Raw genomic sequence first — 26,141 nt, forward strand, 5'->3', positions numbered from 1 at the left:
CGATCGACAATTCTTGGAATTTAGCCGCCCGGCACCACAGGAGGGGTCGCCGGCATGTACTATGTACTGTAAGTATGGCATTGGAAGTATAGTATTTAATGATATTTGGCACAGACAGACCAGACATGCCTCCGAATTTCAGTGGCCAATCAACGGTAGTTTTGAGATTCCCCGTATTGAATACTTAGGGCCTCATTCCGAGGCTGGCGCTATCCATGGAGTAAATAGCACCATGGTAAGCAACCATGGAGCTATTTACTCCATGGAAATCCGGCATGGTGAATGGAGTAATTACCGGTCCATTCCAAGGTTGGAGGGACCGGTAATTCCCCATTCACCATACCGGTTCCCCATCCCCATTCCTGCCCCCATAGGGCTCAATGGAAATGGGGAAGGAGTAAATTACGGCACCGTAAATTACGGTGCCGTAATTTACTCCAAGGTCCCTTTGCGGGTTGGATTTATAACGCCTGCTAAAAGCAGGCGTTAAAAGCCAACCCGCAAAAGGGAACTCGCAATATGGTGGTAAGAGTTAACGGTCACCGTTGCCATTAACGGTGACCGTTAACCCTTACCTCCAGCCTCGGAATGAGGCCCTTAGAATCAATCTTGCTAAAAAAGAAGGCTAGACCTACAGCCTTTGATGTTTTACAGAATTGGAAAAAAGAAGCATTACAGCAGCTTAAAAGTAGGGATAAACATGCACGTCGTCATAAAACAAACGCAGAAAAAGCATTGTTATATGATAAAGAAAAACGTTCAGAATCAGTTAAAAATAGGGATAGAGCTTTTTCACTCGGAATTCAGAAAATTTACACCTCTAAAGATTTCCATGTTTCTGAGGAATTTATTAAGAAATTGTTAAACGAACGCAGGCGTGATGCCTCAGCGCCACCTCCGTATGCTCCTATTTTGGGCGCTCTGCCCATTCCTGCTGTTGCTCCTGCTGTTATCCCTGTTCCCCCTGTACAACCTATTGTTCCTAGTCCTCTAGTTGTCGTTCCTCCACCTATCGCACCACCCCTTCCTTCTACACCGATAGTTGCACCTTTATTAAATTTACCTACACCTCTGCTCCCGAGTGGCCCCGTATTGGCTGAAGTTGATCCAGGTGCAGGATCAAAGATCGTCACCTGTAATACTGTTTCTGCAGATAAGAAACAGGAATTGTTTGCATGGGCTAAGCATTGCATGGAGAAAGGTGATCAAGTTAATGTTTTTTCCACATTATCTAATTTGAATAGTTTTCCCGAGAAAAATGTTTTTATCGAAGGTTTGGGGACTCATTTGTGTGTGATGTGGGGTAGATTACAAAATTCAGAACTTCCACAAGGGGTGAGAGATCTGAATGCTTTGGCACTTTCGAGGGACACAGAGCAGAAAGTATATGGGCATGTTGAAAAATTGTTCGAGTTTAGGAAAGACTATGAAAAGTCACGAGATGTGGACGACGAAGACGATAGAATATATGTACAGAAACGGTTCCTTCCGTGCCGTAAATCGGCACCTGAGGAAGTACGAATTTGTACTAAAGATGCGGTTCGATGGATCTCGGATTCATTGATTCCGCCAGATGAAGTATATGACACGTATAGTCAGTATACAGTAGAAATGCAAAGAAAGGTAATTCAGGTGATGGTACAGCACCTGCAAGAAGAATGTGTAAGAAAGAAGGTTAGTTGCCCCATAGAATTGTTGGGGATTTGTAAAAGGGCTTTTTTTACTTCTACAGCTGCCTTAGCGCTCGACCTGGCCCTGTTGCTTAGTAAGCGGGCGGAGGTACCTATATCTCAGTTGCCTATGAGAGAGGTTCCTCCGACCTTTGTCCCAAAAGTTGAGATCCCCGCCAACGTTGGGACTGGTGCCCCCGCTGTGGATATCCCTGCTCATTATGTATCGCAATTTGTTCACGTCCCGTTTTCACGACAGGAAGTGAACACAATTAGACAATCAGTTCCCGATATCAGGAAAAACCCGACGGGGTTTTACAAAGAAATAGAGTCCGTCTTGCAGTCCTCTGTGTTCACCTTGAGTGATATTGACTTGTTATTTCCTGTACTCCTACCCGTAGATGTATGGAAACAGGTTCAGACAACAGACGATGTGCCGGGGTTGGGAGATAGGTGGGCTAATATGATTAGAATTGATGGGGAAAGACCAGCTGGTGAGAAACCACCGCAGGTAATACTTACTTTGCCTGATAGAAATGTCGCAAAACTAAAAACTATAATTCCAGAGAAAAGATTATTTGGGACAAGCTTACGGCCTGTGTCCAAGGAAAAACTGAAGGCGCCACCGAATTTTTTAATAGATTCGAGCAGGTATTTTCTGACTTCAGTGGACAGGATTTAGGTACAGAGTCAGGGAAAAGGTTGTTCGTGGACAAATTTGTACGTGGATTGTTACCTGACATCCAGTCACAGATTATGTCCTCTGAGAGCACTTGGCAGGCAAAATCTCAGTCTGAGGTTTTGCATATGGCTCAGTATTATGAGAACCGTGTTAATAATGAGAAGGAAAAAATTGAAAAGAGGAAAGGAGATTTAAAAACCAAAGTATTATTACAGCAAATTGTTAGAAACCCCAGAGGAGGCACGACACAGACTAGAGGTCAGCATGTCCCAAAAGGAAATGCTCCTCTGGGTCCTGTGAATATTAATCAATGTGCTTATTGCCGCCAGGAAGGTCATTGGCAAGCACAGTGCCCTGTCCTTCGCCAGAGGTCAAACAGTGCGTTTGGGGGTATGGGTAGACGACCTAGGGGCCGCCCTGGAGCAGGGGGCCCTGATAGAGGTCAGCTTTTACAAGATCCTCAGCAACCTTTTTCACGGGAAAATCAGACCTCGAGTATGGACTGGAGGAACATATTTGATCACCCTTCTGCTGCCTACCTTTCTGAAGAGCTTCCTTTCAACAATACTCTATTTCATTAGGATTGCCCGAAGCAGGGTTTGGAACCTTCACCTATTCCCGTTAATCAGAAAGGCCCCTACGTTGAATTATTAGTAGGGAATAGGAAACACCAGTTTTTGATTGACACTGGAGCGCAGAAGTGCTCCATTGATCATTCTCGGGTTCCAAACATTCCACTGTCAGGGCAACATTCCACTGTTTCTGTAGGGTTTTCTGGTATACCAACTGTCTGCCCGGTTTCTGCACCGGTATCTGTTTCTTTGGGTCCCTTTACGGACCATTGCCCTTTTCTTCTCACTTCAAACTGTGGAGAGAATTTGCTGGGGTTGAATTTGTTAAAGAAATTGAACGCAGTAATTCATTGTTCTTCTGATGGAGTACGGCTGATGGTTTCACCACAGCAACTTCCTAATTCTCAGTTCTTGATTTGACCTTTACCTCCTGAGTTTAGCATTGTCCCGGAATGTTTGTGGGCGGTGGACGACAATGATGTCGGGGTGTTACAGATCAAGCCCGTTAAAATAGTTCTGAAACATGGAGTGAAACTGCCATGCATTCCGCAGTATAAAATATCAGTTGAGGGCGAACGTGCTTTGAAATGCATTGTCTCCGATTTTGTGCATCGTGGGGTGATCTAGGAGATTACAGGTAGTTTGTGTAACAGTCCGATCTTGCCTGTATATAAGAAAGGCGATCCAATTGTGCCCGATGTGACGACGATATTAACAATGATCCCTGCTACGGCTACGCACTTCAGCGTTGTGGATTTAAAAAACGCTTTCTTTAGCATTCCTATACATAAAGAAAGTAGATATCTGTTTGCGTTCAACTTGGGGGGACGCTCATTTACATTTACAAGGGCACCTCAAGGGTATACTGAAAGTCCCAGCATTTATAGTAGAGCTTTGAAAGAACAGCTCGACACCCTTGAATTGCCACCTACTTGTACGCTTCTTCAGTATGTTGATGATTTGCTTTTGGCTGCAGACTCTGAGAGTGCTTGTAAAGAAGGCACTGTACTGTTGCTTGTTCATCTAGCTAAAAATGGTCACAAAGCTTCGATAAAAAAATTTCAATATTGTTGTCAGGAGGTCGCCTATTTAGGCTACCTCCTGTCAAAGGAGGGGAGAAGATTGACACCTGAAAGAATAAAACACATTTCTGGCTTGTCTGTTCCAAATACACAGAAGGAAGTCAGAGCCCTAATAGGTATGACTTCTTACTGTAGGTTGTGGATCCCGAACTTTTCGCTAGTGATAATACCGATGTTGGCTTTGACGAAGAAGGGCATTTCTCTGTCACTGCCATGGGAATCAGAACATCAACGATCATTTGAGCTTCTCAAAACCGCGCTATGTTCTGCACCGGTTCTGGGTACTTATGACAAGGCCTTTGTGTTGTTTGTGCATGAATGTGATGGATGTGCTTTGGCTGTGTTAACACAGGAACACGGAGGGAAGAATAGGCCGTGCGGCTACTACTCCTCCGCCCTTGATCCTGTCGCATGCGCTTTGCCAAGATGTTTGCGCGCTGTCGCTGCTGCTGCCGCGTTTGTAAAACAGAGTGAGGGGATGGTCCTAGGCCATGATTTGATTTTGATGGTACCTCACTCTGTTGATATTCTATTGAACAAAACCCAAACACAACACCTCACCTCTGCTCGGTTAACAAGATATGAACTAATTCTGTTCGCCCCTCACATCCAAATTAAGAGGTGTTGTGTTCTTAATCCGGCTGAACTCTTACCTTTCCCGCAAAACACTGTTTGCGGTGACGAAGAATTACATGACTGCCTGTATACCACTGAACAAGAAACGAAGGGCAGGATAGATCTCATAGATACTCCTTTGGATAATGCAGAAGGGGAGCTGTTTTGTGATGGCTCTGCTTCAAACTTTCGGATGGTACATCTACAGCTGCTTATGCAGTTACTACATTGAGCAAAGTTGTTGAAACTAAGAGAATTTCGCATAACTCCGCGCAGGCCGCAGAGATTATAGCGTTGACCCGAGCTTGTGAACTTTCCCAAGGGCGTAGAGTAAATATATATACTGATAGTCAGTACGCATTCGGGGTGGCTCACAACTTTGGAAGGCTCTGGTCGGAAAGAGGGTTCCTGACCTCACATGGGACCAAGATCCAGCATGGCCCCTTGATAGTGCAATTACTCTCGGCGCTCTCACTCCCTAAACAGTTAGCGATCATGAAATGTGCAGCACATCGCAAGGTCATAGATGATGTGGGCAAAGGGAACGCTTTTGCGGACTTGATAGCCAGACAAACGGCCACAGACCTTAGCACGGACATGTATGCTTTGAGGGAAATGAGAGATGCTTACATAATGGATGAAGGTATTGGGTCTGTGCGAGATATTCAAACTGATGCCACAATAGAAGAATCTAAAAGGTGGGCTGAAGGAATGGGGAAACTGGATGATGAAGGTGTTGGGTGGATACATCCAAAGGGAAATGGTTGCTCCCTGATTCATATGTATTGGCAATGGTTACGATGGCACACGGTCCTACGCATGTGTGTGCCCAGCAGATCACGAAAATGTTAGAACAAGTCTGGGTAAATGACAAGATTCTGGAGACTGCGAAGAGGCACGTCCAGAACTGTATGATCTGCCTACAGCACAATGTGGGTAAGGGGACAGTGACTCCTAGGGGAAGCTTTGGGCTCCCTTCTGTTCCCTTCGAGGTCATTCACTTTGATTTTATTGAGATGGAACGATGTAATAATCTGAAATATGTTCTTGTGATTATTTGTGCCTTCAGTAAATGGGTCGAGGCTTTCCCCGTTAAAGATGCTACCGCCATGACCACTGTAAAGATTATGGTAAAAGAATTCTTTCCTCGATTTGGGCTCCCGAGGGTAATTTGGGCGGATAATGGTCCCCACTTTATTGCAGCAGCAGTTATTTTGCGGATATGCACAGCCCTATGTATTGAGAAACGATTTCACTCAGCTAGACATCCTCAAAGCGCTGGGTTGGTGGAAAGACACAATGGGATTTTAAAGAATAAGCTTGCAAAAACATGTGCTGACACCAAACTAAAATGGCCAGATGCCTTACCTATTGTATTATTGGCTATGAGTACCACACCTCAGACTAAGACTGGGCTTTCTCCATTTGAGGTAGTGATGGGGAGACCAGCTAACATTTTGGGTCTCCCAAAACCTAAAGCCCTGAGAGAGGTGGAAAATGCATTGCTTGTAGAATACTGTAACCAGTTAACTAAAAACCTGTATTTCATTTATCACCAGGTGCACTCGCTTTACCTGTATGGTTCACGGGCCCAGGACACGATATACAGCCTGGAAGTTGGGTCCTAGTGAAGGCCTACGAGAGGTCTTCCTGTCTCGCGCCTCGCTGGCGGGGACCCCACCAGGTGTTACTGGTCACCAGGACAGCAGTGCGGGTGGCTGGAAAGAAGAAATGGATTCACGCGACGCATGTCAAGAAACTTCCTCACCCGACGCCACACGTTACAGAAGAAGCAGAACCCCTCGCTGATGCTACAGTCTCTGATCTTGGAGTAGCAAACAGCGCTGTGAGTGCGTCAGAGAATTTCTCTGAGCCCGAGGAGCTTGGGGAACAGTCCATTTCGTCTCCGCACTCTCTTGAAAAATCACTTCCGGAAAGCACTGTTTCAAGCTCTGCGACTTCCGTCGCCTCCAACACGTCGCTTCCCTCAGGAAGTGACGACACTTTACTTCCGGACCAGACAATTCTGGGTACCACCAGGTACAACCTTCGACAAAGGAAATAGAACTACGGCACGGGTTTTTCCGTGCATCTGGAAAAAGGAAGTGATTGGGAGTTCTCTTTTTTATGAGAAAGTTCTGTTGAACAAAAGGGATTCTGCTGGCTAGGGTTGGGAAGGACTAAGAAATCACGCGACCGTAGTGTCGCCAGCAACGAACATTGGGGTCGTCGATTGAGGAACTACGATGCCTGCCACCTCCGCTGCTGCCCCCCGCACTGGACTTATGAATAAGGGGGTGACCAAATTGGACAATGAACAATGTGCCTGGGCCCCGAAAACGTACTGCTGTGTTTTGATAATGATAATTGTTATTTTTGCAACTGCTGCTGTAGGACTTTGGTATTTTGAAGAAATCTATCCTCTGAAACCTTTATTACCGACCGAGATTGTACCAACTGTTTTGACTCCCTCTGTACACCTTCACACTCTGTCCCCTAGAGACTCCCAACATAGACAAACGTATCATAATAACACTCTGATGATAGTAATGAATGCTACTCATGCCATTTTTAATAAGAGTAATTGTTGGATTTGTACTCATTTACCGCAACATGGGACCCAGGGACTGGGATGGTATATACATCCTTTACCTTTAACAACTGCTTGCTATGCCTCTCTTAGAGCACTATTCTTTGGCCGATGGAATGATAGCATCTCAGGGAACTTTGATGGAACTAATCTGAATGATTTCGAGAAACGTGAATTGACTCCCCTGGGATGCTCGCTTTTCGCAAATAGAAGTAAGCCTAACGTCGCTTCTATTAGGCAGTCTGATAAACTATCTCTTCCTTTTCAAACTCTAATTTCCTTTAAAATGGCTCCGATAGGCAATAAGAACGCTGTACCTCCTTCTTATTCTATAAATCATAGCCCTGACTCGGTTCCCTTCTGTGTACAAAGGAATGGCACTAGGCCAATGGGAGATTTTGAAGGTTGTAAAAACATTGTAAATTTGACTGGAGAAAAAAGGCCTCTGTATGTAGGGGGGCCTGTTTATTTTGTTTGTGGTAGTTTAGCATTTCCCTGGTTGCCCAAGGATTGGCAGGGAACCTGTTATTTAGGAATATTACTACCCGGGGTATTTGTAGCAAGTACATTGGAGGTTTCGAAGGCTCGCCCACGGCGAGACAAGAACGGAGATACCCCTGGGCAAGTATTGGGAGATATAGCGAAATAAGTTGTGCCCTTTTGGGGACAAATAACAAACTCAGAGAACATTAGGGGATTAGCAAGGGTACTGGAGAGAACGATCAACCGGACCACGGACATACTCTACAATATGACCTTAAAAAGCAATAAGATTGGTAGCACTTCAAAATCGGATGGCATTAGATGTCATTTTGGCAGAACGAGGTGGAGTATGCAAATTAGTGGGGTCCGCTTGCTGTGTTTTCGTACCAGACTCCTCACCAACAATTTTTAAAGCAATACAGAACTTGCATACTCTTAGTTCTGAAGTACACATCCCTGTAGGAGACTGGAACCTCAGCACTTGGTTCTGGGATTCTTTACGATCTTGGGGTTGGAAGGTGCTTTCTGTTATTCTGGTTATTTTGGGGATCCTGCTATTCCTTTGTTGCTGTTTTCAATGCCTCCCAAGTATATGTGGAATATTAGGGGGATGTTGTGCCCAAGCAGTGAGCACAATAGGGCATAAAATATATACCCCAGATACAGCATCTAAAGAATTCATGTTACAAGAGGTTTTGATGAACGACCTAATGGCTATAGACATTACAGACAATGATTCGGGATCTATGGATGACAACACATGGACTTATTTTCAATGATGTTAGCACTTGGCATAGGCCAAAAGGAGGGTCTGTTGGAATCGAAATAATATTATATCTCCTATTGCATTATTTGAATGTGTGTTGGCCTACGCCAAGTTGTCTAAAACATTGTGTGAATAGATTCCGCTGCAAGGTCTTGACCTTAATGAAAACTGTGTAAATCGCCATCTTGGATTTAGCCGCCATTTTAGGTTCTCTTGTAATGTGGAAGTCACCCTGAACACCAAAATGGAGGCCGAATGACATTTCGAGTGAGATTCTGGCCGTTGTGACCTCCGCACACATGAATAAATAATATGCCTGCAGGCCACTTGTTGGGGTCGCAAACTGAGACCTTGTCCTATTCCTGACCTATGTGTAAATGAACAACTGTATCAGCGAAACTGATCAAAATACATACATTATGGGATTGACCTGGCAAGAAACCCTAGACCTAGTCCTAAGAATGTCCCTCTCATGAGGATCTATATGAAGCCTGCCAAAAAGTACAATTGTTGGTATGACTCTGATCTGGCCACCCTGATATGCAAGTGCAGAGCAGCTAATGGAAATGGGGAGCTTCAGGTACACCCTCTGACACACTGGCCTACCGCCTACTCCAAAGGAAATATAGACTCTCCAACCTTTGTAAAAAGTGGACTATATCAACCCTGCATCTCTGCGGCCTCTAAAAACACAGCCAAACTATTCAAAATCTGCTGTCCAATCCTATTGCAGTATCTTCCTCCGCTACACCGACCCAGGCCCTCTGCTCGTCCCTGGCCTCTCATTTCACCACATAAATTCAGGACATCCTGTTCTCACTCTAATCTGCTCCCCTCCCACCCTCTACATCTCGCGTGCCCTCCTTAGCCGCCCCTCTCTTCTCCTTCTCTCCTTCCTCTCTCCTTCTCTCCTTCCTCTCTCCTGTGACACCTGATGAGGTTTTCAGACAAATCTGATCTATGAAAGTCTCATCCAAACAGGTGTCCCTTTGCCCCTCCAGAACCATTCAGGACAAAATGGGCTCTCTCTCTCCAGCCTTGGCCGATCATTGCAAGCACTCGTTCGTCACTGGAGTCTTCCACAACATCCTGATTACCTTCCTCTCTCCTGTCACACCTGAATAGGTTTCCAGACAAGTCTGATCTATGAAGGTCTCATCCAAACAGATGTCCCCTTGCCCCACCAGAGCCATTAAGTACAACATAGACTCTCTCGCTCCAGCCTTTGACTGATCTCTGCAACCACTCCTTCATCACTGGATTCTTCGACAGTATCCTGATTACCCATCAACAAGATACATTGGGCATTACAGATCAGGCTCTCGCGTGGCTATCTTCTTTCCTCTTGAACAGACCGTGGGTCCTTCTCGCTTCCACCACACTCTCCACATGTGCTGTTCCCCAGGGCTCTATCCTTTCCCCCTGGTTTTTCAATATCTACCTGGCCCCCCTGGCCCTATTGATCTCTACCTTTTCCTCTAACTTTCAGTGTAAGCCGGATGACACACAACTCTCTTTCAGGCTACTCTCAGCCTTCTCCGTCTCCTCGCTCATCCCTGACCGTCTCTCCACTATTCAGGCATGGTGTGCCTCTAATGATCTCTGCCTTAATGCCAGCAAGATGGCGATCCTTCTCATTGGGACCCCTGCTCCTGCTTTTCCTCTCTCAATCTGGTGGCCTACCTTGGCCCTGCACTCTCTCCTTCTCTCCACACATCACAGGCATTACCAAAAAGTCTCATTTCCCACTGTACCTCCTCAGAGGTATTCTACCTTTTTTCACCTTCCCCCAGAAGCTCACTGTCTCCAGAGCCCTGGTTCTCTCTAGGCTGGACTACTGCAACAGCCTCTTTCTCAATCTACCCAACTCTCAGTCTCTCTCCTTCACCCTCTTAAACCCAGCCAGAACAAGACAGCAAGAACTACACTTGGCCTCAATTTTAGGGAGAATTCTCTATTTAGGCTGAATTTCCTAACCTAGTGAGTCCCCCAGCTGCTTTGCTGGATTTCTGGAGTTTGTTTTTTCCATCCTGCCAAGAGTGAGACTCTTTTTCTCCCACTCTTGGACATGAATGTGCGTAATTCCTTTTAATGTCAATGTGTTCGATGGGCTATGGGGTCTTTTACTCCATAGGGTCTCATATGTTTTTCTATGTGTGTTTCACCGCACCCTCCATGCCGTAACACTGGGGTGTCCTAATGGACCTCCATCATAGACTCCATACCCGGGGACTGACTACTGTCTCCCCGGCATGTAAAGTCACCATTGGCTTTACTAGACCTAAATTTACTAACAGAACTATAGTAATTGCGATTGAAGTTGTTTGCCGTAGTAGTGCCCGAGTGTTTTCCATAGATGTGTTGTTATAAATAAATACCTTTATATCTTTACACCAAAGCCTTGTTGCATGTTTGCTTGTCTTACTGTGTAGAATTGCCCTATGTTATATACTCCACATACTGCCTAACTCTTCTTGAGAGAAGTCTGACTGCTCAGCCACAGCTACCAAGTGAATCTGTGTGGTACAGACTGCTACCAAGTGGGTTTACTGCCAAACACCTGTAGTCCTAAATCTTATGCAGTGGTCCCAGAGGGAACTGCACAGGTTTCCGCCTAACACTCAAGCCCAGGGACTGCATCCCTCTGCCTCTGAAATACCTCCACTGGCTCCCGGTGGCTGCAAGGATCAAGTTCACACCCTCTGCATCATCCACAAGGCTTTCTGGGGCCGGAGCCCATACTATCTCCAACGCTCTCTTGCTAAGTACCTTCCTACCAGATACCTCCGCTCGTCCACTTCCTATTGTCTGCAGTTGAGTCGCTTCTCCAAACAGAGACTGGGTGGTAGATCTCTTTCCTCTGCAGGTGCCTCCCTCTGGAATGGCCTCTCTGCTGCTCTCCACCTTTAGCCAGTTCTCCATAAGTGACTGAAGCTCATCAGACCTTCCTCTTCTCCTCTTCCTTCTCTCTGCCTCTCCTCTGCTAACCTTCCCCTCCTCCTGCATAGTTATGCTGACTGGCTGCCTGGTGCTCACTTGATTCATACAGGAAACCAGGCCTCCCAAGACCCCACCAAGTCCCTTGCACTTGCCTCCTGGCCTTCCTGCACAGCCTCCTGGCCGTCCTTGCACTACATGGGTGTGATTCCCTAGGGAGGCCCTGCCCTCCCTGTGCTTAACTCAGGGCCCCGCTGCTCTGGTGCACTTCTCCCCTTCCCCTTCCCTGCACTTCTTGTCTGCGCACTTGTACAATCTAAATGATACTAGGCCTAGTAAGATAATTTGTCTAATTTCTCCCTTGTTCCCCTCCATTGCCTGGTTGCGCCTTCGGACACTTCTGTATAGGTGCATTATATGTAACCAATCAATCAATCCAAATGTTCTCAATTGGTCTGGCTTTCCTGGACAGTGTGGCGAACGAACTTGCCAAATGAATTGTTTTCCGCATAAATATCTCCTACTTCTTTGCAAGTGTAACATTTTCCCGTAATTCAGTTATCCCCAAATTTTGAGACAGTAGCTTCCACTTTTTCAGCATTGCCAAATGATGAGTTTCGAGGTAGAGTGGAGGATTCACCTCCATAAAGAAACTGGAGTTGAATACTCCACTTTACCTCCAACAATTGGTGGAATTACTGCTCCCATTAAATCTGCCAAAATTCCCCATGGAATCCAACGGACTGCAAAAATGTGGATTTAAGCCAATATACCACCATTCATAATCCCTTGGTAATGCCATGTAACTGAATGCGCTGATTTCCTGCCGATTTACCGCCAAACTCTTAATGAGGCCCAATGTATGGCGCTGAGGACTGCATTGAAAAATTAATCAAAATGCCTTATTTATTTTTCGTCATACAAGGCACACATATTACAAAATGTAAAACATATGTTTGAAGCTACTCGTGTTTTAGGCCTTGTTTCATTAGAGAAGAGATTACTCATTGCAAATATTGTCCCAGGTCATTCAAGGCCTGAATATCACTTTGTTTTGTAAGGTCACATACCTGCAAAGGGCTTTCTAAACTTGGCCATAGCACCTGTGCATGTCATGGTTCATAGTGATAATACCAAATTCAAAAATCTCGAAAACAAAAATCTCGAATACAAAAGGCCGAAAAAAAAAATATCGAATTTTTTTTTCAATGTGTTTTTTTCCAAAATGGGGGGGTTCCCTCCCCAAAACCCCTTTTTTCATTTTTTTTTTATTTTACCCCTTTTTTTTACTTACCTGACCCCAAAAACATATATAAATAAATAAATAAAAAATTTGATATTTTTTTTTTCGAGATTTTTGTTTCGGGCTTTTTGTCATTCGAGATTTTGTATTCGAGATTTTGACTGACCACCGCATGTCATACTGTCAATCACATTAACATTGTTAGTTCCTTCAGTTCCTTAATTTGTTCGAAATGTATAGAAAAAGTTTCATAAATAGGTATAAAAAAAACCAAAACACTAATTCATTAAACAAATTGTAATGCTCACAAACTAACATATGATACCAGATGATACAAAATTCCAATATGAACATTTCGTATCTATGTGATTATCTCGAGAAAGAAACACGAAGCCGAAAATATCAATACTTTTTTTTTCCTTTTTGCATATTGCCACACAATTAGGTGGAGGAGAGAGCCCCCACACCACACCTGCACCATATTCGCCAAGTATCGGCTTTTCCGGCCTCTGCATTTTTGGTCGCGAAATTATGGGGTGATACCATAAATTCTATAGTGGCTACACACATCAACAAATTTAACGTTCAAGTGGATGTCTAAGCATACCTGTCACTCTGAATAGCCGTGAAAGCGACATCCTTTTTTCCCCCACGTATTGCAAGGTGTATGAAAGTGGCCATCTCTTTATTTAGGATCACAGAAGCACCATTGTCAAGTAGTAGCCTCGCGGCTTTTGCGTGTCCTTCTTGGGAAGCTAAATGGAGTGCTGTGTTCTTTTCAAGAAAACAAGCAAAGAAAATAAGAAACTGTAAGAATGTTTTGTAAAAGTGTTACAATTCACATGTTCTTTGACAGACACTAAAACGGTAATGCGCTAACATAGTTCAGTAAATGCAGTTGGCACAGGTCTTTAAAGACAAAAGCTATCAATAAATCAGAAGCTTTTTTGCAATACTGTAAATGTAAACCCACTCATTCTTAAACGTGTGCTTTAGAGAAATTAGTTTTTACGTTTTTATAAAACAAATGATTACTTATGCAGTGCACGTATTAGAAATAGAAATTTTGATTAGTATTCTAATGTGCCTGACTGTGCGGGTCCATTAGTGCTATGATTGTTTGCTTACTTTAAAGTGCAATGAGTATTTTAAAGCATATCAAAACGTAGCGAGCGTATGCAGAGATAGCTCCCTCTCAAGACCACCCTTATACCGCTGCCTCAGGACAATATTGTCACATGATTGTCATGTTGACGTTGCCTTGGGAGCGGGAGGATGGAGTTGGGGAAAGGGAACTGACTTAGGGAGGGGAAGTGATGTGGGAGGGGGCGGGGGAAGGCCAGTTCAGTCTGGTGTAAGAAATAAAGAAGATGTGTTTGAAAACCTCCTTTGTCCGCGTATTATGTGCTGCGCCACGCGCACCCCAGTGTGAACCATGAACACAACAATGGCGACGAGGACGGGCAGCCTGCGAAGCGTGGCCGCTCTCATGACAAGAGTCTAACGGCCTGTGCAGCACGCCATCCGGCACACGCCAAAGCAACACGAGCGCAGGAGCGGCGCACCCGAGGACGTGGGCCCGCTCGAGCTGTCGGCTCTAATTTGAGGAAACCTGGGCTGCGGCAGTGAGTGCAGGAAGAGGGGAGGGCCCACCGCGAGGGGCAGTGGAAGCAGAGAGCGGAGAGGGTCCCATCCTGCACGTTTCTGAAGCACGGAGGTTGGCACAGTACCCAGCCCGCGGCAGTGATGGAGTAAACAGCACAGCACGTGTGCCACACGGAGCATGGAGGCTCCCATCCTGCACATGTCTACTTCCATGGAAGGAGTAGCTACGGAGCACAATAAGTGTCACAGATCCCCACCCACAAGGCCAATTGACTTGTGTCACTCCTGGCGGCCATCCAATCCCCATAAGCAGGCTGGGTCAGGGCCTGCGAAGGAGGGAGAGTGGAGCAGAGGAATTCCACCCAGGATCCACCCTAACTGATGGTGCTTGTGCCATAGCAGCGGCCATCAGGGAGAGTGAGTGGGTGGCAAGCAGCCAGGAAAAGTCAGAAAGAATACCTCAGGCTAAGTTATCCCCACATTGTAGAAATGTCGGGCCAAGATGATGGACAGGGGGCACAAGCTCAGGGAAATGGGCCCCCAGCTCCGACCATACAAGAACAAGACCCTGTGCCTTATCACCTGCCAGATACGCTGGCCGCCCAGATGCCAGGTGCATTCGATGTCACCGACACCAGCAATATGGGTCCCAGATGGACCAAGTGGATAAGAGACTTTGATCTATACATGGGAGCCACAGGGCCAATCGCCGGTGCCAGGCAAATCTGCCTACTAAAACTAGCCGTTTGATCCGCCACACGAGATATCATCGATGAAATGCCCCCAGACTCCATAGACTCAATCCAAGACCTCAAAGACGTGCTGGCTGCGTACTTCGCTCCACACCCTAACAGTGATTTTGAAAGACATCTATTCCACAGCACCAAACAAGCGAAAGGGGAGACAATGGATGCCTATGTAATGCAACTGCGCACCAAGCTAAAACACTGTGACTTTGCCAACTACTCGAACACTGAGGCGCTGAGATCACAAATCATATCAGGATGTGAATCACAGACATTCCGAAGGAAACTGCTTCAAAAATCCTGCACGCTGGAAGAGATACTGGCGCTAGCAAGAGTCGAGAGGGCCATTGACTCCTAGGTAGAGAGCTTTGGAAACACAATTCAAGGAGAACACCTGCACAGGCTGCAGCTGGAAAGGAAGGCCGAAGAGCTCTTTTGCTACAAATGCGGGTTTGAATACCCCCACGATGGAACGTGCCCCGTGGTAGGACAACGCTGTGCCTCCTGTGGCGAAGAAGGGCACTTCAAAGCAGTATGCAGACTATTCAGGGACCGGGGAAGAGACCGGCCCAGAGACACTCCATCCCGATCCAAAGCACGGAGCATGGGGCCATCAAACACCATCCCAGCCCCAAGTACCCAGAGCCTGCCTACCCAGCCTAACCCAGATCCACGAGACAGGCACTCAGGGGATGACCGGCAGAAATGAGAAAGAAAAGAAAGAAGAAGATTTTTCATGCGTGCAAGACCAGAGCGCAGATCGAGACGCCACGTGCGATACCTTTTGGAACAATCCCCCACAGACTCTGACTCCAGCTCGTCAGGGAGTGATCAGAAGAAAAGGGCCTACTTGTACGTCCTAGGAAACTCCATGGCAATGGCACGCAGCCCTACACTCATCATCAAACTCAACGAGCGACCGACCGAGTTTCTCATAGATACGGGGGCCACGGTGAACGTGGTAAGGGAAAACATACATGCTGACCTACCTCAGAAGCCCAAGCTACACCCCGCAACCATCGATATATGTGCCTGCGGTGCCAAGGCACCCCTAAAGTGTCTGGGACAATTCAGTGGTCTCTGTCGCTACAATGGATACGAGATGAAAGTACCGATACATGTTCTGGCCACAGAGACAGACACCGGCTGTGTCCTAAGCTTCAAGGCTGCTGCCGACATGGGACTGATTCATATTTTATACAACATAGTGGTTCACAAATACATCGACCCGGTCAAAATGGTCAACAATCTATATCCCTGGATATTCAAAGGAATCAGCAAACTAAACTAAAAAAACAGACAACTTAAGCTCCAATTTAAGCTCCACGTAGACGACTCCATATGCCCAGTGGCCCAACCATGGGCCCAACATGTCAAGGAATTCCAGTCAACATCCAGAAACAAGTTGAGGACGAGCTCCACAAACTTCTGGAACAGGACATCATCGAACACGCCACGGGCCCCACCACCTGGGTGTCCCCAATAGTTCTGGTACCCAAAAAGGGGTCAGAGGCCATAAGACTGTGTGTGTACATGAGGCGCCCAAATCAAGCCATCAGGCGGGAGAGACATCCAGCACCCTGCATCACGGATATGATCCACTTACTGAATGTGAAGGTGTTTTCCAATCTTGACCTACAGAAAGAAAATCACCAGTTGGTATTAAGCCCTGAAAGCAAAAGCATCACAACGTTTGTCACCCACATTGGCCTTTTCAGGTACAAAAGACTGAGCTTTGGGGTGTTCTCGGCTGCAGGAATCTTCCAGACCGAGGTACATAATGGCCCTCATTACGAGTTGGGCGCAAAGGGATACCGTGCACCGTTAAGGACATTGGTGCCAGTAATCTCTTTGCGCCCTATTCCGAGGTCCCTTAGCGGGTCCCTTCCTTAACACCTGGTTTTACCAGCCATTATGGACGGGGCCCGTTAAGGGACTTCAGAGCTAATAACGGTACCACAATTTGCAGTACCATATTAGTGCCTTCCCCTTCCCATTGAGCCCTATGGGAGCTGAAATGGGAATCGGAATGGCTTTTTCAATGGGGACTTACCGGTCACGCAAAGGTCGAAATACACTGGTAAGTCCCCATTGAACTAGGGCAGACTCAGTACCGGTATTGGAGGTAGTCATGGCACAAATAGCGCCATGATTACCTCCGAACTCGGAATGAGGGCCAATGTCATCAAACACATCCCGAACTGTCTCAACTACAGTGACAACATACTTGTATTCAGCACTGACGTAAACAAACATGACGAAACCCTGATGAAAGTCTGCAAAGCCCTGAACGACGCCAACCTCACCTTGAAGTGTGATTTTCGCAAAAGAACACTGAAGTTCTTCAGACATGTATTCTCAGAATCGGGAATGACCCCAGATCCTGAGAAGGTAGCAGCGCTAAATGAAACCTCGGCCCCTAACAACGTATCAGAACTGCGTTCCTTCCTGGGCCTAGCCAGCTACTGCAAACGATACATCCAGGACTTTGCATCCGTCAGCAAGCCGCTGGGACGCATAACACACCAAGACGTGACTTTCAAATGGACCGATGACTGCCAGAAGGTGTTTGAAATCATAAGAGAGAGGGTTGCGAAAGCAGAAAACATGGCTTACTATGACCCCCAGCAGGAAGACCAAATTAACAGTGGATGGCAGCCCTGTAGGCCTGGGAGCCATTCTTGCACAAGTAGAGCCAAAGGATCTGTCCCAAACACACATCGTGGCCTGTGCCATCAGGAGTCTCTCCACCACCGAGCAGGCATACTCTCAAGCAGAGAAAGAAGGCCTCGCAGTTGTGTGGGCTTGTGAGCACTTTCATTTATTCCTGTACGGAAAGCCGTTTAGAGTCATCACAGACCACCAAGCCTTACTATTCCTGTACGGAAATCCCCAGGCCAAGATGCCACCTTGCATTGCCCGGTGGGGTTTGAGACTGCAAGACTATGCATTCGAAATCAAACACAGGCCAGGGAAAGGGAAAACCCTGCAGATTTTCTGTCCAGGAGACCACGGGATGGGTGCACACCGGAACCCTCCATGGCTGACAGATACCTCAGGTATCTCATTCACCAGACCACCCCGGAGGGAGTAAATACTGAGATACTAGCGAGAGAGACCAAAAATGACCTAGCCTGCCGCATCATATGCAAGGGACTCGAGTCTGCACTGTGGCGAAGCCTAAGCAAAGGGGGAAAGCAGCAGGGGACGGGGTACGAGAGGACGTGGAGCACCTGATACAGGTGAAGGATGAGCTAGCACTATCTAAGGATCATCTGCTGCTGAAGGATTGCAAATTAGTAATACCGGCAGCCATGAGAGCAAAAGTCATTGAGCTGGCTCATGAGAACCACCGGGGCATGGTCTCCACCAAGTGCATGCTGCATCAGAAAGTGTGGTTTCCCCACATGAACACCATGGTGGAGGAGGCACTGAGAGCGTGTCCCACGTGCTGACTTATAACCCCAAATTCTCAACCTTAACCACTGGTCATCTCCAGGCTTCCACAGGGAATATGGGATGCTGTCGCTGCTGATTTCTTCGGACCCATCGAGGGAGGAAGATACGTTTTGAATACTCCCGGTACCCGGACGTTCAATTAATATCCTCGACGGCAGCTCACCATGTCATCAGATTTCTGGACCACATCTTCTCAACCTATGGAGTACCGAAGGTGCTCATGAGGACAATGGACCCCCATTCTGTGGGCATCAGTTCGCCCAGTTTGCCGAATACTTGGGGTTTCACCATCGGAAGATTACCCCCCTCTGGCCCCAAGCCAATGCGATGATTGAGCGCTACATGGCCAATCTAAAAAGAGCCCTACAGATTGCCAGGCTGACGGGATAGCCATATGAACAAGTACTGAATCAACTCATGAGAGATTACCGGGGGACACCCCACAGCACCACGGGTAAGACCCCGGCAGAACTAATGTTTGGACGAAACACCCAAATGAGAATTCCCCAAGCCGGTGAAATCAACCAACCTTCTGCCCTAGATCAGGAGGTGCAGGAGCGGGATGAGGCCGCGAAGTGTAAGCATGAAAGAGTATGCAGACACCCGCCGTCGGGCACAAGTGCCGCAGATAGAGGTAGGAGATGTCATGGCAGTCAGGCAGCCCATGACACACAAACACACGTTGCCATTTCGAAGGGAACCTCTACTTGTCACGCACAAGAAGGCTTCCATGGTAATGGCTCAAGGTTCGGAGGGGTCAGTTACGCGGAACTCTTCACACTTTAAGGAAATCCCACACTTGGGAACCAGGCGCCTGTGTGGGCGGGTGCAAGTGCACCTGGACTATTAATTGAATGACCCATACCAAGGGGACCAGTGTGACTCTGAAGAGTCGGATCAGGAATCTCTGAAGGAGAATGAGGGTTTTGGACAGTCCCCAGCAAGTTGTCATGCACGCCCGCACAGTGCCCGGAATAGACCTCTACGATGGATTGAGGAAATGGACTAACAGGTCCTCCAGACCGTCACTTGTTGTGAAGAGTCTGGTAACTGTTTAAAATGGGGGGGGGGGGTGTCATGTTGACGTTGCCTTGGGAGCGGGAGGCGGGCGTTGGGGAAAGGGAACTGACGTAGGGAGGGGAAGTGATGTGGGAGAGTGCGGGGGAAAGGGCAGTTCAGTCTGGTTTAAGAAATAAAGAAGACGTGTTTGAAAACCTCCATTGTCCATGTATTATGTGCTGCACCACATGCACCCCAGTGCGAACCACGAACACAACAGTGATTTAAGTCGACTGGTGAGCACAGGAAACCAGAACACCATGAGAACTAACAACGCTAGATTAGGGGGAGGTGACATAGTGATGCAAAGATGAGGAGAAGGGTGGTAGAGGCACTGATATGGGCAGGGAAGCAGCGAGGGATATAGCAGGCACAAATACAGTGAGGTTCAGAGGAAGGGGTCAGAAAATGGAGCAGCCGGTGCAGACAGAGCTCCTCCTGTAAGATATCAGTGAAGGGAGTCACTAGCCCAGAAGACGAGAAAGCCAAGGGACATGAGGAGTGCAAAGCAGGCAAAGAGTGAAAGGGCCGGAACATGACAGGGCAGAGCAGAAAGGGAGGGCATGGGCGAGGGGTGCCTGCAAATGAGGCAGCAGGGTTGGGAGGGCGGGCTAAAGTAGGGAAGCAGTCAAAGGGAGTGTGGTCAAAGGAAGATGCACTCTCTCAGCAGGATTCCCATTAGGACACTCTCCCTGATGGTCTTTGGCTGATGTTCTAATGGTGAAAGGATCATTGTGTGTTACACTTTATTTATGAATATGCCTTAGAGTGCTGAATACTAAAGTGGTGTATTTGGGCCATAACTTCACACAGGTACATGGTTAGTACTAAAACATAGATGCATGCCTATCATCTTTGTCTGGTATCATGAACACATCTAAGTACGTTCCATTGTGGATTTGGGGGTAATTACTATACCTATTGACTGCTGATTAGAGCTAGCTATCCTTGTTAGGAAGTATTTAATAATAGCATGGATATCATTCATTTTTCTGCATTGGCAATACTGCAGAAAAAGAAACAGCCATTCTTATACCAACTGTAGCGGCCGTGTGCAAATGGAATTTGAAGGAGAGCATATACAGGACAAAGATGTGCAAGCTTGTGATGCCTGAGGAAAGTTGTTGATTGGCGCCCTCTTGATCATTAGATCAATTTGGATACTCTGGAAACAGGTAAGGATAAAGTGGAGCCAAACAGGACCATGTGGTCAGCATCTTTCCTTTGGTGAAAACAATGTAGCCTTGGTGGCTGGACTGTTGCAACCTGTGTTCTATAATGTTCTGCAACAGGTGTTATGGGATAAGAGTTAGAGGAGTACATAAAAGTCCCTGTTGGAACAGCTGAACTGAACACTATGAAGGGTGGTTTCCACAGTTCGCATAATTTCCCTAACGTCAAAAGGGCTATTGATTGTACTCATGTGAACTTAGTACAGCCATGTGCCCTGAAGCACATTTTTCAGAACTGGAAAATATGTTACACTTTCAAAATACAGTTGATTTATACAACTGACTGCATCATTATGAAATGCGTTCCAAATGTTTCTGATTTGGATCATGACTAGCTTATACTACAAAGAAGTCCCAGAACCAGAATGAATATGCAGAAATAATCTTACCTGTTAATGCGTAATTGTTGCTACGTTTTAACGCATTCAGTATAGTAACATACATAACATAACATACATGAATATAGAAGTTACACAATATTGTAACTCTTATGGTATCTTTACATTTTACAAGACAGTGCTTACCCACTAAAGCATTGGCTACTCACCCCAATACTGCACTCACACAATCGAGCAGAGGAAAAGTACACCTTTGTGACATATCACTCAAAGCCCAAAAGAGCATTTCTTTGCACTTTTGAAATTTAGATTGAGCAGGGGTGATCACCCAAAAAGGTATTTTGCCTACTTACGTGAAGGTGTGGGCAATACGGACGAAATTCACTGCACATAAAATGGTGAATTCAGCACGAAATCGGCTTTTCATGACAATTTCGCTGCTAGAGCAAAGTTTCTCGTTTCAGGTTTTATCCTGACCAAACGTTCAGCTAATAAGAGAGTAGCAAAATATGGCATCCTTCTAGTTAGATGAAAGTTTATGCAATCCTCAAAAATCTGTGCAAGAGGAAAGTTTCAAGGGGGAAAAGAAATACACCAAAAAGCAACAAATGTGGAATAAATTCCACTTAGAACATGATGTGATATTGGAGGTGAATGTCACTGTTTTAAATTTGCCGGAAGTATATTTGCCCACCCTTAACTATGTTATGAACCTATCACCCGACACTGACTGCCAAGGCCTCTCAGGTAATGAACAGGAAGAGGCATCAGAACCATCTCATACAGCAGCATCTGAGAATAAGAATGTTTCAGTCACAACAGAAGATGTGGTCACACACATCATAAAATAACCAGCTATCAGATATATGTTTATTTTGGTTTAAAATAAATATTCCATAAAGGTTTGTAAGGGTGGTCTGGAAAACACCAGATTATGCGGTAGTGTGGACCCATTAAAATCAGGCTCAATGACAGAAATAGTGAAAGTGAAAGGCAAAACCCAGCTTTATCAACATCCAAAAAAAAGCAGAGACAGTTTATAAGCAATATGGTCGCAGATCTCAGAGCTCATACAAAACAGCATCTTATAAACCAAAAACATGGCATAATGATGACATCATACTAAAAACCTACGGGACGAGAGATTGGTTAGAAGAATTGACTACCTATAGATTCCATATGTATTAAATGTTTGATTGGATTACACATATTTTACAGCACCACCTGGAACCACCTCTAAAATGACAGTAAATAGTAAATACATGTAATTTCTAATATGTTTAATTGGGTGGCACAACGCATGCTGGGCAGCCTAGCACTGAGGGTCCTGAATGGTTGGCAGCAGCTGACAAAGTAGGTGCGGTGCAGACAGGGGGCCCAGCAATCACTGTGCCCCATTAAACTGGTCCACCTGTCTCATATCTTATCTTCCCCAGCACCCATTAGCTTGCAGCCTGCATGCACCAATCTCTATTTAACAACTATTACCTCATATAAATTCAATGAGTTGCCAACTTTGTTGCCTAGCTTTGTATCATTTCTAAGAGAACTGTTGGTTGACGATATCTCACAACTTGATGAATTGTACTCTAACAGCGCTAGCTACCCCAGAAAGAATTATTAGTATTAACCTGCATCACACTTAGCCAGAAAGGTGAATATTAGATTGCGTCACATCTAGACAGAACTGTGAATATTAGCTTGAGTCACATCTAGACAGAACTGTGATTATTAGCTTGCATCACATCTAGACAGAACTATGATTATCAGCTTGCGTCACATCTAGACAGAACTGTGAATATGAGTTTGTGTCACATCTAGGCAGTACTAATTATTAGCTTGCGTCACATTTAGACAGATATGTGAATATTAGCTTGCATCACATACAGACTGAAATGTGATTATTAACTTGCATCACATCTAAGCAGAACTGTGAATATTAACTTGCATCAGATCTAGACAGAACTGATTATTAGCTTGCGTCACTTCTAGACAGATCTGTGAATATTATTTTGCGTCACATCTAGACAGAACTGTGAATATTAGGTTGCGTCACATCTAGACAGAACTGTGATTATTAACTTGCATCAAATCTAGACAAAATTGTAAATATTAGCTTTCGTCACATCTAGACATAACTGAGTTTATTAACTTGTATCACATCTAGACAGAATTGTGAATATTAGCCTGTGTCACATCTAGACAGAACTGTGATTGTTAGTTTGCATCACATCTAGACAGCACTGTGAATATTAGCTTGCTTCACATCTAGACAGAATTGTGAATACTGGCCAGCATCACCTTTAAACAGAAATGAGTGGGCTATTCAGGAGTATTTAGATACCATTTGGAGATTATAAGGCACAATCTCGGGAAATAATTGTGAAGGTAAGCATGTGTCACATCTAGATAGGTATGCCACTAACCATCCCACAAAAAAGTCTCACTTCTCTGCACACACCTCTCAAACTATAACTAAACAAAAGCACACCTTTATAAAACACCAAACCACATTCATTTAACTACACTGCAACACAAAACAAATCACACATAGCCTCGCACAACAGGACACAATGACTACCAACCGAAAAGCACACCTAAGCTCAGCGAACAGTGTTTACCGAACGGAAGCTGCCAACAGCACATCACAGCTCTATTGCTCTTTCACCCACTCGGTCCCACTAACTCACCTTTTGTTTTCAGATCTGCCAGAGCACCAGGGGACCACTCTGGTGGTGATAGTGCCTGGTACAAATGTCCTTTAACATTAACATTAACTGACAGGTCGTCAACACATCAGCCATATAGGGAGTAGGGGGAGAGAGATCCACAGACTGGCTTCCTTTCAATAAAAAACGTCCCTTATTCCTAGGTCATCATCCAGAGTGATTCCTCTGTAGCTGGCCTTGTATGGCACCTTCGTGTGTGGGACTACATGCAAAGAGTAAGGCAGGTCCCCTATCTGTGTTTATTAATAATGGATAGATGTTGTTCTTCAAGTTTGGTCACATCTGATCAGAACACGTTTGGAATTATTTCACCCTGCATTTATGGGAATTTTAGCTAATTTTAATGAGTGTGTCATGGTTTCCACTACCAGTAGCTGTGGGGTGCAAATTCAGCCCCAGAGTGATAGAGATTGAGAGGCCTTGCAACACCCTATTGTGAGAATGAAGCTGGCGGATGTTGAGACCCGTTGGAATACACAGGCCAGTTCAAAACATTGTTTTCCAACAAAAGGTCTAGTTCATTAACACAAATGGGCCTCTTTCAACGTTACAAAATGGACAGGCAAAAAAGTGAAGGTAAATGTGCCTGAGAACCTAAAACTGCTGGATGTGGCCAATGCATTATAAAAGACATGTTTGGCTGAAAATGCTGTTTTCATAAAAAAGCAAAAGCTACAATTTTACTTAAAGTGACAGAGAGCAGCATTTTAAAGTGACATCAATGCAGCACAAGACTGTGATCCAGAAATCTAGAGTGAAGCCAAGTACTTTGCATTTGTCACAAATTAAAACATGTATTTTTCAACATACAAAATGACATCATTACAAAGGCGAGGCCTACTTGTTGCAGAAGTGAACACTGGTTCCCTATGTAAACTGGTGACTATGTGTAAATAATACTGAAAGTGAGACTCCTATCTTTTCAACTATTGTATTGAAGAAAGACTTTATTAATGGACAGCAGGTCCAGATGCAATACAAAATGATACATGTTAAATACATTGTGTCGATTTAAAATGCTATCCTTTCAGAATTATGTATGCAGCTTGTTTTACACACTGAACTGAAAGGTCTGTGCCTCTGAAACTTTGACCTCAAGACCTTTGGGCTGGGCCAACTAAGAAAATAGGTCTGGTTTTCAGGTTAAAATGCAAAGAAATACAGAGAGGTAGATCAAAATTGTGGAAGGTTCAGATAAGGCAGCCAACAGAAATGACCTTCCAGGGTTGTCTTGTCCCCAATAAATTGCCTCTCAGAGCCACTAATGGATCTTCAAAGACTGTGTAGCAACAGGCACTATGGATAAGCAGATGTTTAGGTCACATGTTTCTGAGGTAAACAGGACTTCGTTAATTTGCTTGTAATATGAAACTACGACTTTCCATATGAATATATTACAAATGAAATAACATGGGATGCTGTCTCATTCATAACAGGAGAACTGTAAATCGTGATGGTTAATTCCGAACTCCTTTCGACGGTCATAAGAATTCTGTCAGTTCTATGTATCTCTTACCTTTATGCGATGAATAGAATTTGTGTTAGGAAGAAAACCATGATCCTGGCATTCTCATAATTCAGAGGAACTTGAGGGTTGCTGTGATGATAGAAAAAAGCATTGGTGTGTATTTTATGAAGTTTGATATTTATAACCATTTTATCTCAGGAACAAACCACAAAAAAGGATAGCTTCTCCCAGGAAGGTCGCACCTCAATAAAATTAGTATTCCCCGATTCGCCATAAAATGTAGAATTATATATGTTTATGCAGTTATCTGAAAAAATACAGATAGTTGTCATGTAGTGACATTCTGAGGAAACCAAAAATGTAAAACCATGTCATTTTTGAAACTATGCAGTTTTCTCCTTCTCTTATTATCCATAATCCAGACCTCTTACACTCCTTGCCCTATAAATTGGCAGTGGGCGGATTGGTGGAAGGGGGAGGAAGAGAGGTGTCCAATCCATAGCATGGGAACTTTCATAATATGTGTCATCAGCACTGTATAATATCAGTTTTCAATCTAAAGAGAGAGGGAATGACAAAACAAAGAGAGCAGACAGATAAGCTATGATGGACAACAACAGAGAACTGAGAAAAAGGAATGCTACCACCCAGGAGAGCATATAGACAGGAGACCATGGGACACTTGCTGGTGACTTCTGCCTGGAAGCTGGGATACATGTGAATTATCTTACTTATTATCTATTATTTACATCCAACTCCCCTAGTCGACCTAGAAGACAACACCATTTGAATATTGGTGGATAACAGCGACCCTCAAAGTATCACTTTGGGTGCAGACAACTTTATTGGAATGGGTGTTGGTGCC

The 26,141-nt window shown here is 45.2% G+C and overlaps 1 protein-coding gene across 1 annotated transcript in view; it reads right to left on the reverse strand.

The window, feature by feature from the left end:
- The window catches only part of TRPA1 (transient receptor potential cation channel subfamily A member 1), a 1,301,026-nt gene that overhangs the window by 656,531 nt on the left and 618,354 nt on the right, over positions 1–26,141 (reverse strand). The window contains exon 14 of the mRNA XM_069621203.1: positions 13,248–13,414. Coding sequence (XP_069477304.1) covers positions 13,248–13,414 — 167 coding nt within the window. The remainder of the gene's footprint in view (positions 1–13,247; positions 13,415–26,141) is intronic.

This window comes from Ambystoma mexicanum, chromosome 5q (assembly GCF_040938575.1).
Source record: "Ambystoma mexicanum isolate Mex_15411 chromosome 5q, UKY_AmexF1_1, whole genome shotgun sequence".
Classification (NCBI taxonomy): Eukaryota; Metazoa; Chordata; class Amphibia; order Caudata; family Ambystomatidae; genus Ambystoma; species Ambystoma mexicanum.